The sequence below is a fragment of the Panthera pardus genome, unplaced genomic scaffold (genome assembly GCF_024362965.1).
Source record: "Panthera pardus isolate Hobbes unplaced genomic scaffold, ASM2436296v1 HiC_scaffold_17, whole genome shotgun sequence".
Lineage (NCBI taxonomy): Eukaryota > Metazoa > Chordata > Mammalia > Carnivora > Felidae > Panthera > Panthera pardus.
This window is the reverse complement of record NW_026526732.1, coordinates 111411204-111425882: the sequence shown is the minus strand read 5'-3', so window position 1 is coordinate 111425882 and position 14679 is coordinate 111411204. Positions and strand designations below refer to the sequence as shown.

Here is a 14679-nt window from a genome sequence, read left to right as displayed (position 1 = left end):
GAAACAATGGAGAAATCAGAAAAAAGTGAATTTCTGCCCATTTGCATGAATTAAATAAATGATATCATCTGGCTTATAAGCTTTTCTGGCTCTGTCATTACACTGAGCGCTCGTGAGATGTCACTTTATTTTTAATGTTTATTTTTGAGAAAGAGAGAGAGAGAGAGAGAACACACGCACACACATGTTGGGGAGAGGCAGAGAGAGAGGGAGACACAGAATCCGAAGCAGGCTCCAGGATCCAAGTTGTCAGCACAGAGCCCAACACGGGGCTCAGACTCGAACCATGAGATTATGACCTGATCTGATGGCAGACGCTTAACCGACTGAGCCACCCAGGCGCCCCGAGCTCTGTTACTTTAGATCTCCTACTGCCCTCCCTAAATTTTCTCTGATAGTGGTGATCGTTCTATCCCTGGCTGCCTCAGGAATTAGGATCTTGAAAGACAAAGTTCTTTAAATTTTTGAACAGCTAAAAGGAAAGGAAGACTGGTTTTATTTTTGAAATCATGGGTGTTTCAGCTGAAATGCTGGCTTCCATTGACAACAAAATGCCCTTCAGAAGAATCCTTGGCAAAAGCATCTGGTAGGGAGATGCAGAGGAACAGAAGCCACACCCAGTATTTACAAATGCCAGGAGAGAGAGACTGCTTTTAGGAAGGATCTGTTTGTTCAAAGAAAGTCACGGTCTAGATAGATCACTAGCTGGGCGAGAGTTCTGCCCTTGGTGTTTTAAAGCATAATCTCCTGTTTTAAAACATAATCCTTTTAAATAAAGAAGATGTACTACATATATACAATGGCACATTACTCAGCCATAAAAAAAAAAAAAGGAATGAAATCTTGCCATTTGCAACAACATGGATGGATCTAGAGGGTATAATGTGAAGTGAAATAAGTCAGTCGGAGAAAGACAAATACCGTAAGATTTCAACCATATGTGGAATTTAAGAAAAAAAAAACAAAGAAGAAATGACTCAAGAAAAATCAGACTTTTAACCACAGAGAACACACTGGTGGTCACCAGAGGGGGAAAGAGGTGGGTGAAATAGGTGATGGGGATTTAGGAGTACACCGATCATGATGAACACTGGGTGATGTCTGGAACTGTTGAATCACTATATTATATACCAGAAACTACTAGAACGTGGTATGTTAATGACCCTGGAATTAGATAAACAAGGGGGGAAAACCTTATCCTTTTTAGAGTTACTTACAAGGAACTTTCTTGTGATATGAACATCCAGTATGCTCTTTAGATAAGTCTCTATTAATAGAAAGGATTTTAATGGAATAATTTAAGTTGGACCGAAAATGGAGGCTGGAGATTGATGTGCAGGGAAGAAAGGAGGTGGCCCAAAGACCCACGTCTGTTGCCTCACCCAGCGGGAGCCAAGGGGAGCATCGAGGTTTGACAGAGCTCTGATAACTGTCTAGTGATTGCCTTGGCATTGCCCTAGTAGAGAACATGCGTTAAAGTGTATGTTGGCACCACCTGCATTTTTGATGTGACTTTGGACCATGTGCCTTGATTGCCAGTGGAGACAATTTGGGTCTGAACTAGCTGTGGCTCGAGGGACAGAGTGCTGGTTCTTAACCCGCCCTGTGCCTTTCACAACTGCAGATGCCAGAGTCCTTCCCGAGGAGACGGGGTGTGAGTAGGGCCTCAGCACTGAGAGTTTTTCAAGTGCCCCCCGCTGTTTTTAATTTGCCAGCCTGGGAGACCACTGTCCTAGAGATTTTGGTGTTCCTGCCAAAGTGAAGGTGCAACCATTGGCCTCTAGAGGGCGCTGTGTCCCAGGACTTCGAACAAGGAAGGTGAAGGATGTTTTTCAGACTTTAGTAGAAAACCTCTCGTCTGCAAAAATCCATTGTGCCTGCTTTAGTATACCCACAGTCACAGGGTAAATTTGGGTGGGGGGGGACACTGCACATGACATCTAATATGACCAGAAAAGGGCAGCCCATATTCTCTCTGGGGGCAAAGAGGTGGACCTTGTTAAATATATTAGTTTTCGAGCTATAAATCATGGAAGGTAAGCCACGACGGCTAATGGGGTTTGTTGCAGACAGTGGACTCTGAGAGCATGGTAGGGGGCGAGGGATTAAAGAGGGTGGTTCTGGAGGGTGGAGTGTGCCCCGGCCAGTATTCACCTTTCCTGAAATCCCGTGGCATATTTGCCAAGAATAAGAGTCCTCCCCTGGGAGGTCTCCGGGGACCAAAGGTTGTGGAGAACTTCTGGAAGGAGGAATGGATGGTGCGACTACAAAAGTCAAAGCAGACAAAGCATTCCCAGGGGAAGCCTGTAGGGGAAGTGGGTGCCACTTTTTAGGATGGAACTTTCTAGAAGTGGGTAGGGTAGGAATGGGAGCAGGGGAAACATGGCGCCAACTAATTTTGTACGGTTTTCTGGGCCGTCCCTACACCATTGCACCTCGCAGCCACCACCAGGAGAGTGTAGGCATTTGCTCTGGGCAGGGGGTGAGCTACAGCTCCAACCTCAGTCGGTGTGCCTTTGCCCCCTGGGGACAGGGGCTGTCCCTAACGTGAAGCCTGCCAAGTCAGAATAAACCTGAGCTTGCCGTTGTCCCCTTGTTCAGGGGAGAGACCGGAAACTGTAAAGGCCACCCACGTCACCCAGCCAGTCCTTCACGAGGAAGGTGAACAGCCAGGGTTTGGAGCAAACCCTCAGCAATGAGAGGAACACCTGACCCTCAAGGAAGCAGATCAGTCTGGGAACAGAAAGGAATTTTCTGAGGATCTCAGAGCGTCATCCGTGTGCTTCTGAGAAGATAGCGCATCTACAAAACAAAAGCAGGTCCTGTGAAAATCGAGGCAGTGAGAACAAGAGAGTTTTCAGAAATTAAACACATGATGGCCAAATCTTTTTAAAACATCAGTAGATGAAGACGGAAGGCAGAACCAAGGAGAATTTAAAGCAAAAGATAAAGAGATGAGGGGCACCCGGCTGGTTCAGTCTGTACAGCGTGTGACTTGATCTTGGGGTCATGAGTTTGAGCCCCATGTTGGGTGTAGAGATTACTTAATAAATACAAGTTGTTTTTTTTTTTAAAGACAAATGAAAAATATGACAAATTTGAAAAGAAATCAGAATTAATCTGAGGTGAGAGGCATATCCATTTTAGCTATAGGAACTCTAGAACACACATGGAAGAAGTAGCATTATCAAAAAAATGAGAAATGAAAACTCAGAGCCAGGGGAAAATGATTCTTCAGATGGAAAGACTTTACCAACTGCCAAGTGGAAGGAAAGTGGAAATCCCAGATCCATTCTGCTAGAACAGTGGAGTGTCAGGAACAGAGAAGATCCTAAAAGCTTCCAGAGACGGGGGAAAAGCTACCTGCCAAGGAGCAAGAACAATTTTTGAAGCGCTTTTCAACAACACTAGAAATAGAGACGTGTGCTTAGCGTTCTGAAGGAAAATTGGATGACAGTTCCACCACCAACCAACACAAGGTAAAAACATCAGACATGGCAGGCAGCTCTTCCTGCCCATGGGTCCTGTCCCTGTGCTTTCAAAAACTACTTTTGCACCCCCCTAAAAAAAAAGAAACAAAAACAAAACCATGAGACAGGCAGTGTCAGGAAACTCAGGAAGCACACCATTTTGAGTGCACCTTTTTCAAAATGACCACTTGAGAAGAATGTATTAGAACAAAGTGAAAGTGAAGAGGACAGCATGGCACCCAAGAACCTGGAGCCAACTCAAGAGTGTGAGAACAGAGGCACCTGGGGGGCTCGGTCAGTTAAGCATCCGAGTCTTGGTTTTGGCTCAGGTATAACCTCACGAGCCTTACGTTGGGCTCTGTGCTGACAGCGCAGACCCTGCTTGGGAGCCAGTCACTCTCTCTCACTCTCTCTCTCTGCCATCCCTCGCTCTCTTTCTCTCAAAAGAAATAAAGTTAAAAAACAAAAACAAAAAAGAGTGCAAAGAACAAATGTCAGGGCAACTTCAGGGTGCCAGGCCCAGAAGGACATCAGGTCATACCAGGCCCTTCAACAAATGGTAGAATGGAACAGCAAAAAACAAAGAGCAGGGGAAGGCGGCATTGCACCTGCCACATGCCCTCCTCCTGCCTCTGCGTCTCCACGTATTTGGTTCTTTCTACCTAGAAGGCATCAGGGCACCTCGTTCTCAACCTGTTTTTTTAAGAAAAAGAAATGAAGAAAAGCACAGCTTTCTGCAGATTTAACATTCTAAGAGATTGTATCCTCTCCAACGTATCTTCAAGCCCGCTGTCCCGGGCTCCTCCTCTTCTCTTCACGCAGGTAGAGAAACACGTGAATGACGCAGTGTCCAAAGGCGCCACCGTTGTGACAGGCGGGAAGCGACACCAACTTGGAAAAAACTTCTTTGAGCCCACACTGCTCAGCAATGTCACCAGGGACATGCTCTGCTCTCACGAAGAGACGTTTGGGCCTCTGGCACCAGTTATCAAGTAAGACCACCCAGCGGGTGGATTGGGGAAGGAGGACACCAAGAAAGGAACGCGGTTCGAGTGCCGTTTCAAGGCCCTGGGGCTGGGACGGGGGGCTGCAGAGGCAGGGCTGTGTAGTGTCAGCAGAAGAACAACTCCCATTCATGGTTCTAAAATAATTTGTTTTTATCATTGCCTATGCAGAGCACAGAATTCAGCAGCTTCTTTACTTTGCCTTCTGACTTTTGTGTTTTCTGCTGAAATCATTTTTCTTCTCCTCGGAGCACATCCTCAAAGAGTTCTTTCAAGGGAGTTAGGGAAATGCACTTGCTGCGCTCTTAGGTGATGTTTTGTCTCACGTTCAAAAGTCAGTAATAATCAACCTGGATAAACTTCTAGGTTCAACGCTGTATCATTTCTCTGTCTTCTTATTTCTGGAGTCGTTACTGAGAAAGTTGGTGTCTGGTTCTTGTTTCTTTGAAAAGGATCTAGTTTTTCTTTTTTGGAGACTATGAAGATTTCTCATGGTCTCTGACGTTAAGTTCTACCGGTGAGGCACGTCGTGAGCGTCTTCACGCTGAGGTCCTAATGTCTTCCTTGAATATCTAAGGTGTGTGTCTGGTCCCGGGAAATCGCCGGTCACTGTTTCTCCAGCAGGTTTTTCTCTCCCCTCCATTCGTTCCATAACGGCCTCTAGGAGGTCTGTGGCAGAGACACGTCCGCGTCACCCCGCTCCTCTTCGCTCTGTTCATCGTACCTCCTCATCCGTTCCCGACACCTTCTGGGACATCCCCTCCCTGCCACCTGCCCGCTGAGCCATCCATTCCTGAGATACATACACTGGGCCACCCAGCCCACCCACCGTGTTCCTTCAGTTACTGTCATCCATGCTATCTTCACTTCTTTGTTCTTCCCCATAACGGAGTCTCCCCACTTCCTCATTCTCCCTTGTTTTGCTGTGGATGCTTATCCGTTTCTTACATCTTTTTCTGTCCCACTGTTGCTGCCTCCTGGCTTGTAGATCATTCTGTTTGTTATCCTTCTCCGTCTCCTCCAGAGAGATGGCTGGCTCCTGCTGCTGGCAGATCTCTGAATTTAAGAACTGGGGTGTTCAGAGCCCTTTGCCCCGGAAGAATGCTTCTCAAATCTTGTTCTGGAAAGAAAGGGATAAAGCTGGAAGGGGCCGCAAGGGGCTTTGGTTTCTCTGCTGTTCATCTCAGGGAGGAGCGCATGCACGCAGAGCCCTGCCCCCCTCCCCCCTTCCTGGGGACAGCTTGCTTCTAAAGTGGTTGCTGATTGTTACAAAGTCTCGGTAGGCAGCAAGAGCAGTGATCCTTTTTGAAGGCATTTGGTTTGACGTTCCCGAGTCGCCGCTGCTCCCTATGGCCAGCCTGCTTGCCTCTCGTTCTCGCCAGAGAGGAACCGTGTGTGTTGAGCAGCGGGGCTCTTTGCTTCTGTGCTCGGCCCTGGGGTCTCTGCAGATCTCCCGACTTACCCCATGCCATTATTCGGGAAACAAGCCAGGAGACCAGAGAGCCGGTTTTCTTTGCCCTCTCCCCTACAGATTTTGCTGACAACCCCTTTAACTCTGGCAGGTTCGACACAGAGGAGGAGGCTGTGGCAATCGCTAACGCAGCTGACGTCGGGCTGGCAGGTAGGCGCTCCCGGCTCCGCGGGAATCAGAACCACTCCTGGAACCAATGCTGGCGTTTGCCTTTTAAACATCCCTCTGGGTTTTGAGTCAGAAATGCCATTGTAGCGTGTGTTCTGCTGCTTTTTGGGGCACGAGCGGGTCTGTGCAAGGTCACGGCCTCCTGTCTGGTCCTTCCCACATTTGGGAGCTCCTGGTGAGAGCTGGGGGGCAGCTTGTTGGTGGAGAAGCGCACACCCCAAAATTCCCACGTTCTCGGAGGCTTGATGCCTGGAAGTTCACGTCTTTTTCTTCCACTCCGCCTGACTCCTGGCGGCCTGAGCCAGACCCAGGGGAGCCGCAGGGACCCTGAAGGTAGCAATGACCGTGCGTGCAGACGGAGCCTGAGTGGCCACCGTCCTTTTAGTTCGGAGATGGTCAGGGTGGCCACGGGACGTATCCCACTGCCGGGACACCAGCGTATGCACATAAATGCACTGGCAAATCTGCATTTAGCATCCGCAGTGAGGGGAGCTGAGGGGAGCGCGCTGAGGAAGATACAAAGACATAGATACACTGTTGCTCGGTAGCAGCTTCCCCTCCGGGGGTGAGCGAAGTACGTGGAACTGGAGGAAGGCCACGCACACTGGGGAGGCCCTTCCCCCAGCTGTCTGTGCAGACCTGTCACGAGGCTGCAGTAGGACGTGTGCCCGAGTGCCTCGGTGACACTGCGCCCAGCGCGCCTTTCGTCCCTTCCCAACAGGATGCGGGGAGAGGAGGCCGCAGCCTGCACTAGGCCATCCGTATTAGGCAGAGATGGGAGGAGAGAGATTCTGGGCCCGGGGGCCACGGGGGTTCAGTTCGGAAAGGGTGGTGGCGATGGGCGTGATGAAAGGAAACGCTGAAAAGGACTAGACAGAGGTCACCTGTGGCACCCTCTGCTTTAGACGCGACGTCTGTAACGACTGTATAAGCCGCGTGTGCCCTTTCTTCCCCTGACAGGTTATTTTTACTCTCAAGACCCAGCCCAGATCTGGAGAGTGGCGGAGCGGCTGGAAGTGGGCATGGTGGGCGTGAACGAGGGACTGATCTCCTCTGTGGAGTGTCCTTTCGGCGGGGTGAAGCAATCTGGCCTCGGGAGAGAGGGGTCCAAGTACGGCATCGACGAGTACCTAGAGCTCAAATACGTGTGCTTCGGGGGCTTGTAGGACTCGTTAGTGCTTTAAAAAATAAACAAAGGAAGCTGACGTGCACATACGGGGACATGCCATCCATTATTCTAGGTGAACTTCTAGGTTAGTGGAATTAGGGATTTTTCAAACTCCTCCAATACTCATGATCTTAAGCACAGGTGAGCCCCACCCCTCCCCTTACCTAATGAGGGACCAGCAGATGCCACACGTCTGGGGCGCAGACCCCCCAAGAACCAGCACTGCGTGTATAGAGCGAAGCCCTGGGACTCCACCAAGAGCTGGGTGTCCCGTCCCAGAGGCTCATCACTGCCTGGGCCGTGACCATCTCCCCTGTGGCTCTGAGCTCACACCAGAGAGGGCTGCCCGGAGGACCCCTGAGCATGAGGACAGGCCGGGCAGAGGTGGGCCCACCGTCCCTGTCAATCTCCTGGCTCAGCTCTACACGCCCGTGCCGTGTATTCCTAAATGTTGCCACAGAGACTGAATTGATCATTTTTAAGACTTCGAAGTAGCACAGAATCTCCTGTGTTTCTGTGAGGAAAGAAGGAACACGCCTCTTTTTCTGGACCTTTTTTCTTAAGCTTATTTTTCAGTAATCTCTACACCCAGCATGGGGCTCAAACTCATGACCCCAAGGTCAAGAGTCACGTGCTCCACTGACTGAGCCGGCTGGGCGCCCCGGGACCGTTTCAGTTAAAGCTTCATCATCCTAAATTTACTACTTAAAGACCATGCTCTCATCTCCATCCTGCTTTCCATTTCATTTCCATTTCCATTTCATTCCATTCTCCTTCAGGAAGTCAGCCTAGGCGGAAAGCAGAGAGCAGCAGAGGCAGCTGGGAGAAGGGAAGGCACAAAGGCGTGGCCCGGCAGCCCTTGGGGGGTGGGGGGGGGAGCTTAGTTCCCGTAGATGCGCCATTCAGCAGTCCGTCCCTCATGCAGAGGAGAGATGCTGTATGTGGCTTGCTTAGTTCAATGGGAGATTGCGAGGCCAACAGAAATCGAAATGTCTGCAAAAAAGAAAGAAAGAAAATTCGGTGCCAATAAAGGGACCATTATTCTTAGTAGCGGCAGAGCCCCTCCCTGCCCCCCAATCCAGCTGTGGCTTTGCAAGGTGAGGAAGGCAGGGGCCCGCCTGCACTCCTACCCAAGACTGAGCAGTTGTCGCCCGCAGCCTGCCCTTCCCGTCCTCACCCCCAAGAGCAAGCAGCCTCCCCACAGTGATCCCAAGAGGAAAATGAATTTCCATAATTGCCAGTCCACCTAATGGAAGAGGCGCGAGGCCTTTAAATTCAGGCATGTCTTCTCCAGTAAGTTTTTACAGCTCATCATTTGTAACAAAAATGATGGTGTCTCCTTTCACTTGGAAAGAGGAGCTCTGATTAAGAAAATTCTAGGCCTTTCTGGACATGTCTCCCATGCATATGGATACACTGAGGAAAAGGAATAAAGGCTGTTCCTGGCTGTACAGGCAGAGAGGAAGCTCTTTCCCTTCCTACTCTCTGTGTGCAGAATCCACTGACACTCTGTGGGTATTCTGGGTAGTGGAAGGAAAAAGTAGTTCCTACCCCTCCCCCCATTTCCACACTGTGACTTAGCATTTGTCCTTCGCCACGTTGGGTAAGTCACTAGCGGTCCAGAATGCCCATGGGGACGGAGGAACTTAGAGCCGGTGCTGGAGCTCCCTTGACTTAGCCTGCCTCACTCCAGCCACATCCCGATACCCACAGGAGGAAGGACCAGAAATCTGCCTCCTGGTGACATGCCTCCCCCGGGCCCTGTCAAGAGTCACATACGCAGCATATTGACAGCTTATTTCTACCTTTTGTTTTTATAATTTGGGGCTTGTTTTATAGAACATTCTAATTAGGATTTGGGTGTGTCCATCTGTTTTCTGTTAATAAAATTCCTATAATGTTATTTGTTAGAAGTCAGGAACACGGATGCTTGGAGGTGTTGAGAGAATACGCTCAAAGTTACATGCGTCACTTTGCAAAACCAGTGGATCCCTTGGCTGTGTGGCAGATTTGAGTTTTCTTGTATATTTGGCTCACCAGGTACATAAATTCAGGTTCAGAGACTCATTGCGATATCTTTGATTAATTTTGTAATTAAAATAATTTGGGAAGAAAATAGGTTGCTGTTTAGTAAAATTGTTCCGGGTTGTGGGAAGAAAGAAAAGTGTCTTTCAGGGTTTGTTTTTCAATAACATGAGCATGTGTGGCCAGGAGTTGGCAAACTACAGCTCACAAGCCAAGTGTGGCCTGCCACCTGTTTCTGTACAACCCGGAGCTGAGGATGGTGTTTGTATTTCCAAATGACCGGGGGGGGGGGGGGGGGGATCAAAAGGATAGTATTTCACGACACAAAATCATGTGGAGATTCAGATTTTCGATTCTATCCATAAAACTCTATTGAAACACAGCCACGCCCATTCATTTCACATTGGATCCATGGCCACTTTGTGAGCAGAGCTGAATACTGGCGCCCAAGCCAGTAAGGCCTGCAAAGCCCACATCATTTACTCCGACTCCTTACAGAACACGTTGGCCGTCCCCTGATCTAGACATCCTGAGCCTGAGGGAGATACTGATCTTCCTGCGTTTACCAGGCATTCTCTCATTTTATTGAACACCTGTGTAAGAAGCACTTTTCTGGGCATCGCTCCAACGAGTTCTCACCAAGAATTTGCCAGCAATTATCGCGTGACTCAGGTGAAATTATCCAGATAACACAAGGCTGGCGGCCTAGAGAAAACTCCTCAGTTTCCTTTCCCCAGCTAGGCAAGGATTCTCATTGCAACGGCCTATCTTCATCTGTTGTATTTACCCCTTTGAGTGGCTTTCAAACACGATTTTAGGCCACGTGTTGTGTCTTTTTTCCCTTATTCTCATGGAAAGACTCCGTGAAAAGAGATCAGAAGCACAATGCAAAGAAATCTATTTTATTGGTAACTTACTAACTTTCGATTGTGGCATGTGACTGCCTTCTCAGAAGGCTGGAGCCCGGGATTTTAATTATTCATGTGCAGCTATGTGAGACAGCATTTTACTTGAATAATAGTTATATGGTGATTTGTGTGTGTGTGTGTGCCGTATGTGTGTATGTTTAATTAATAAATGTTGCATTAACAGAATTTCCTGTTTCTGCGTTAGGGTCTCTGGTGGTGGTGGGTTTTTTTTTCCTTGCCGGTTCGTTTTCAGTTTACATTGGATATTATTAGACCAGTTCAGATATGTATGAAGACTCTTAGCAGACTACACCATCCCAAGCCTGCTGCTTTGGCATAAAGATTATTGTGAGCTGAAGATGCCCTGGAGAAGCAGATGCCAGAAAAGCTCTCTGCCTTCCCCCTATTTTCTTAAAAGCCGGACCTGTTTTCAAAGGTGCCCCATCCTCTAGGAAGGACTGAGGTTGGTCTCTGGAGACGACTCAAGACCCGGTCAGCCTGGAGAGGGCACCAAAGGAATCTGTATAACAGATTTTCCCAACTGGCCTTTATCTCCCAACTGGCCTTGAAAGCCTACGACTGCTTCCCTCTGTCCTGCCAATTCTCTGCACACTGATCGTTCTTTGTTGAAGGTGCTCTGTAAGCCAAAGGGTTGAGCCACCTCTCTGTTCCTCATTCTCCCCCGTGTCTCCCATGTTTGCATGAGGCATGCCTGTTCATCAACTTCTGTGTGTTTCTCCCTTATTCCTGTAGATTTCAGGGCAGGGGGCTCAGCCAAGAACACAGAAGCATAGATGGAAAGTTATTTTTCCCCTCCTTCATGGGTAAATAGAGCTCCCTCCCTGGAGACCTGTAGTCTGTGAATGCCTCGGGCCAGGAGCCTGCAGGTGACATTTTGTATCCCGGCCTCTGTCCTGTGATCTGGCCTCATTAGATGTTTGCCAAACTGAACGGAAAACATACCTGGTTTGTAAGTGTGGCCACGTAACAGCATATCCTCCAGCTTTCCACATTTGCCAGCCTCACTCTTCTGCTCTTCCTGTTAATCCATTATGTACTTTTTCCCAAGTTTGGGTTTTTCCGATACTGAAAGGTATGGGGAAGAAATTCCCTGAAACTCTGCTCTTCAGATATAATCACTGTTAATTATTTTAACAATGTATATTTTCACCCACTGTTCGTTTATATTTTAAGAAATTTCATGTGACCTTGCCGAATGTGACATTGAACAAAGGTAGATTTTTCATTAGAAGAAAGAGCAGTGCCACTGGATACCTCTCTTTGTCATTCCACTGATCTCATGCATTTCTTTTCACCTGATTTGATTTTTTTAATGCTTATTTATTTTTGAGAGAGAGACAGAGCATGAACAGGGGAGGAACAGAGAGAGAGGGAGACACAGGACCCAAAGCAGGCTCTAGGCTCTGAGCTGTCAGTGCAGAACCCGACGCAGGGCTTGATCTCACAAACCATGAGATCATGACCTGAGCTGAAGTCGGATGCTTAACTGACTGAGCCACTCAGGTGCCCCATCACCTGCTTTGATTTTTAAAAAAATGAACATGGGGGCGGGGCGCCAGGGTGGCTCAGTCGGTTAAGTGTTGGACTCCTGATTTTGGCTCAGGTCATGATCTGACAGTTTGTGGGTTAGGGCCCACACTGGGATCTGTGCTGACAGCATGGAGCCTGCTGGGGATTCTCTCTCTCTTTGCCCCTCCTCTGCTCTCTCTCAAAATAAGTAAATAAAAAAAATGAACATATTGTAGTTTTGTATTTAACTCATTAATGAGGAACTTGGTAAGGGTATTATAACCAGTGGAAAGGAGAAGCCAAAAGCTCCCCAAACTTGTATGGATGCACAACACTGAAACGGATGAGAAATGGAAACACACTGTGTAGGAGGGGGATCAGTCAAATCCTAGGACGGACAGAATTTGCATTTGGCACCATTCTTCTCTACAACGTTAAAGTCAGAAAATGCCTCCAGGGCAATGAGTGTGAGAACCAGATAACCCAGGAAATAACCCTTCGCTGTGTATAGACAATGCATAGTTTTCCACTGAAGCTGTTCTTCATTTTGATTTTTGAAATTACTTCATTACCAGCAGAAAACTCTCCACTTACCTCTTAATTTGTGGGGTTTTTACGTGCTCGGCCTAGGCCAGTACTTAGAAGCGTTATTTTCCATCTTCCTACCTTTCCTTCCATTCTCTCAGTAAATGTTCACCTGCTACAGCTTTGTTTCTAATTTAGCCTGCAACAAATTAAACAGCAAATTAGTGTGGTCTTCATTTATGAGGTCTGGGAAACCTCTCTGGAAAAACAGCAGGTCCTACTTATTCTGAGAGTGTGGAAAAGCTAACCAACATATTCTATTTGCACATGTTATTTATAAATGAATGGAAATGGGTTTGGAAATCAGCAGTCTGCAAGTTTACTTCTCATCTATTTTTATCAGCTAACGAGAATGGTATCGCCACAGGTTAGGCCACAGACAGTCCTCTGTCCCAGTGTCCGAGGACACGGATGTTTTTGCAGGTACTTGGTCAGATTAGGGAAGACTGAGCTTTCTCTCTGTTGTGCTAAGGACTCAGGCCTTCAACTCTGGGCTCATCACCTTCAGGAGGACAGAGGTGATAATACTAAGTAGGCTTCAAATACAGGAAATTTGTCCATTCACTAAACTCATCTCAAAAAGGGAGACTCTCTGTTTAGCTGGAGACAAGCTGGCTTTCCATTTTTGTTTAACCTGTTCCTGACATTAACGGAAAAGCTTTTAGCATTTCCCTGTTAATCATGAATGTTTCCTCTCAACACCTTTCCACGCTTTATTCTGAAATAATTACAAATTCACAAGAGGCTGCAAAAAGAAGATTCCTCTGTAACTTGCACCCATTTTCCCCCAGAGGCTACTGCTTACAGAACCAATAGCAGGAAACTGATATTAATTAGTATCATACTATTAAGTCAGTCCTTCTGCCGGTTTGCCCAGTTTTCATGTATGTTTAGATATGTGTGATCCAACTTAAGCACATCAGTAGGTAGGTTTGTGCAGCCACTGCCACGATCAAGATACGGAGCTGTTTCACCCCCACCAAGGAAATCCCTCCTACTATCTCTTTATACTTAGCTGGCTTTGAAAGTACAGTCACTTGGCCAGGTTTCTTGTTAAATTTTCATTCAAGTGTAACGTGCATGCAAAGAAAAGCGTATGTAAGTGAACTCGCTGAATCTTCACAAACTGGGGACACCTTGTGACTGGACATCAGAGAAAGAAATGGAGCACTGCCAGGCCCTGCCTGCAACCCTTTGGAATGACCGGTTTTTCAGGGAAGTCTTTGGGCTACAGCTCTCTCTCTAGATGCCAGGAAACGTTTCACTTTCCCCCAAGATCAAAAGGAAAACACTTCTGCTTTGGGGAAGCTTTAAAGTAAGAGTTTATGCTAAGTTTCAGGTGGGCTCAGACTTAGAGGTTTTTTGTTTTGAATGTATTTGCAATAGTGGAAAGTCATCACTGTTCAGATTATAAAGATTTGACGCAAAGGGCAGTTTGGGTCTCTCAGTGAATGAATACAGAGCTCTCGCAGGACGGAGGGCGACCTTGGAGCCCTGAACCTAGTTTAGGTAACCACAGTAGTCCCATCCCCATTACAGGGCTCTTTACTTCAGCAGGTATTTTCCTGGTCCAAGTTGCTAATGGATTCATTTAAATGGCTTGGAAAGGAGGAAACGTGACGGATAAAAAGCTCCAAAAGTGGATGTATATTATACGATCCCATTTATATGAAACTCTTGGATACTCCAGCTAATCTGTAGTGACAGTGGATCGGCTTGCCTGGGGAGGGGGAGGTTACCAAGAGTCAGAGAAAATTTCATCTCAACCGTGGTGACGTTTTCCCGGTTGTACACACACCAACACTTACCAAGTTGTACTACGTGTTTGCAGTTATTGAGTCCGCTGTACCTCACGTACCATTTAAGTCAACGAAGCTTTGATGCCAAGACTTCTACCCCAACCCAGTGGCTGGCTCGCTCATAAGCAGCCCATGTAACAGGCAGGCACGGCTGTGAGGCTTTAGGGAACCGACAGGTGACACGCCACCGTTCCAGAGTTCACAGCTGGGAACGCGACCACGCGGGAGGCACACAGTCGAGGTACACAGAAAACACGCGGGTTCCGCGGTGGGGAGAAACCGGGTTGGGGGCTAAGGCTTCGGTCCGCACACCTTCGCCAGCTGCAGGCCTCCTCCGGCAGGGAGCGCTCGGCCGTTAACGTCGGGGCAAAGGTGGGGGCCTCGCGCAGGACGAGCGGACCCCCTGCGGGGCGGGCCCTCCAGCGCCCTGAGGACCGGCAGAGAGCTCTTTGCAGGCTCACAAGGGACCAGCCCTCCACCCCCCCACCCCAGGGTGCCCCGGGGAACTCACAGCGGGGGCGGGGGCAGAGCTGAGCTTGCGCAGTTCCTCC

General features: G+C 48.2%; 1 protein-coding gene and 1 long non-coding RNA gene across 6 annotated transcripts in view; one reads left to right on the top strand and one right to left on the bottom strand.

Moving 5' to 3' along the window:
• The window catches only part of ALDH5A1 (aldehyde dehydrogenase 5 family member A1), a 27214-nt gene extending 16814 nt beyond the window's left edge, over positions 1-10400 (top strand). For both annotated transcript variants that reach the window (XM_053904847.1, XM_019425227.2), the window contains 3 exons: positions 4293-4462; positions 6037-6095; positions 7074-10400. In XM_053904847.1, the coding sequence (XP_053760822.1) occupies positions 4293-4462; positions 6037-6095; positions 7074-7279 (435 nt within the window). In that variant the 3' untranslated portion in view covers positions 7280-10400. The remainder of the gene's footprint in view (positions 1-4292; positions 4463-6036; positions 6096-7073) is intronic.
• LOC109261832 (uncharacterized) lies at positions 10193-14679 on the bottom strand. Of its 4 annotated transcripts, none has more exons than XR_008423022.1 (4): positions 14188-14583; positions 12339-12468; positions 11178-11300; positions 10193-10961 (listed from the first exon to the last, which is right to left on the bottom strand). It is a non-coding gene; the product is annotated as an uncharacterized LOC109261832 (long non-coding RNA). The 4 variants fall into 4 exon arrangements; XR_008423021.1 differs by having other exon boundaries at positions 10193-10712; XR_008423023.1 differs by lacking the exon at positions 14188-14583 and adding an exon at positions 14640-14679 and having other exon boundaries at positions 10193-11300.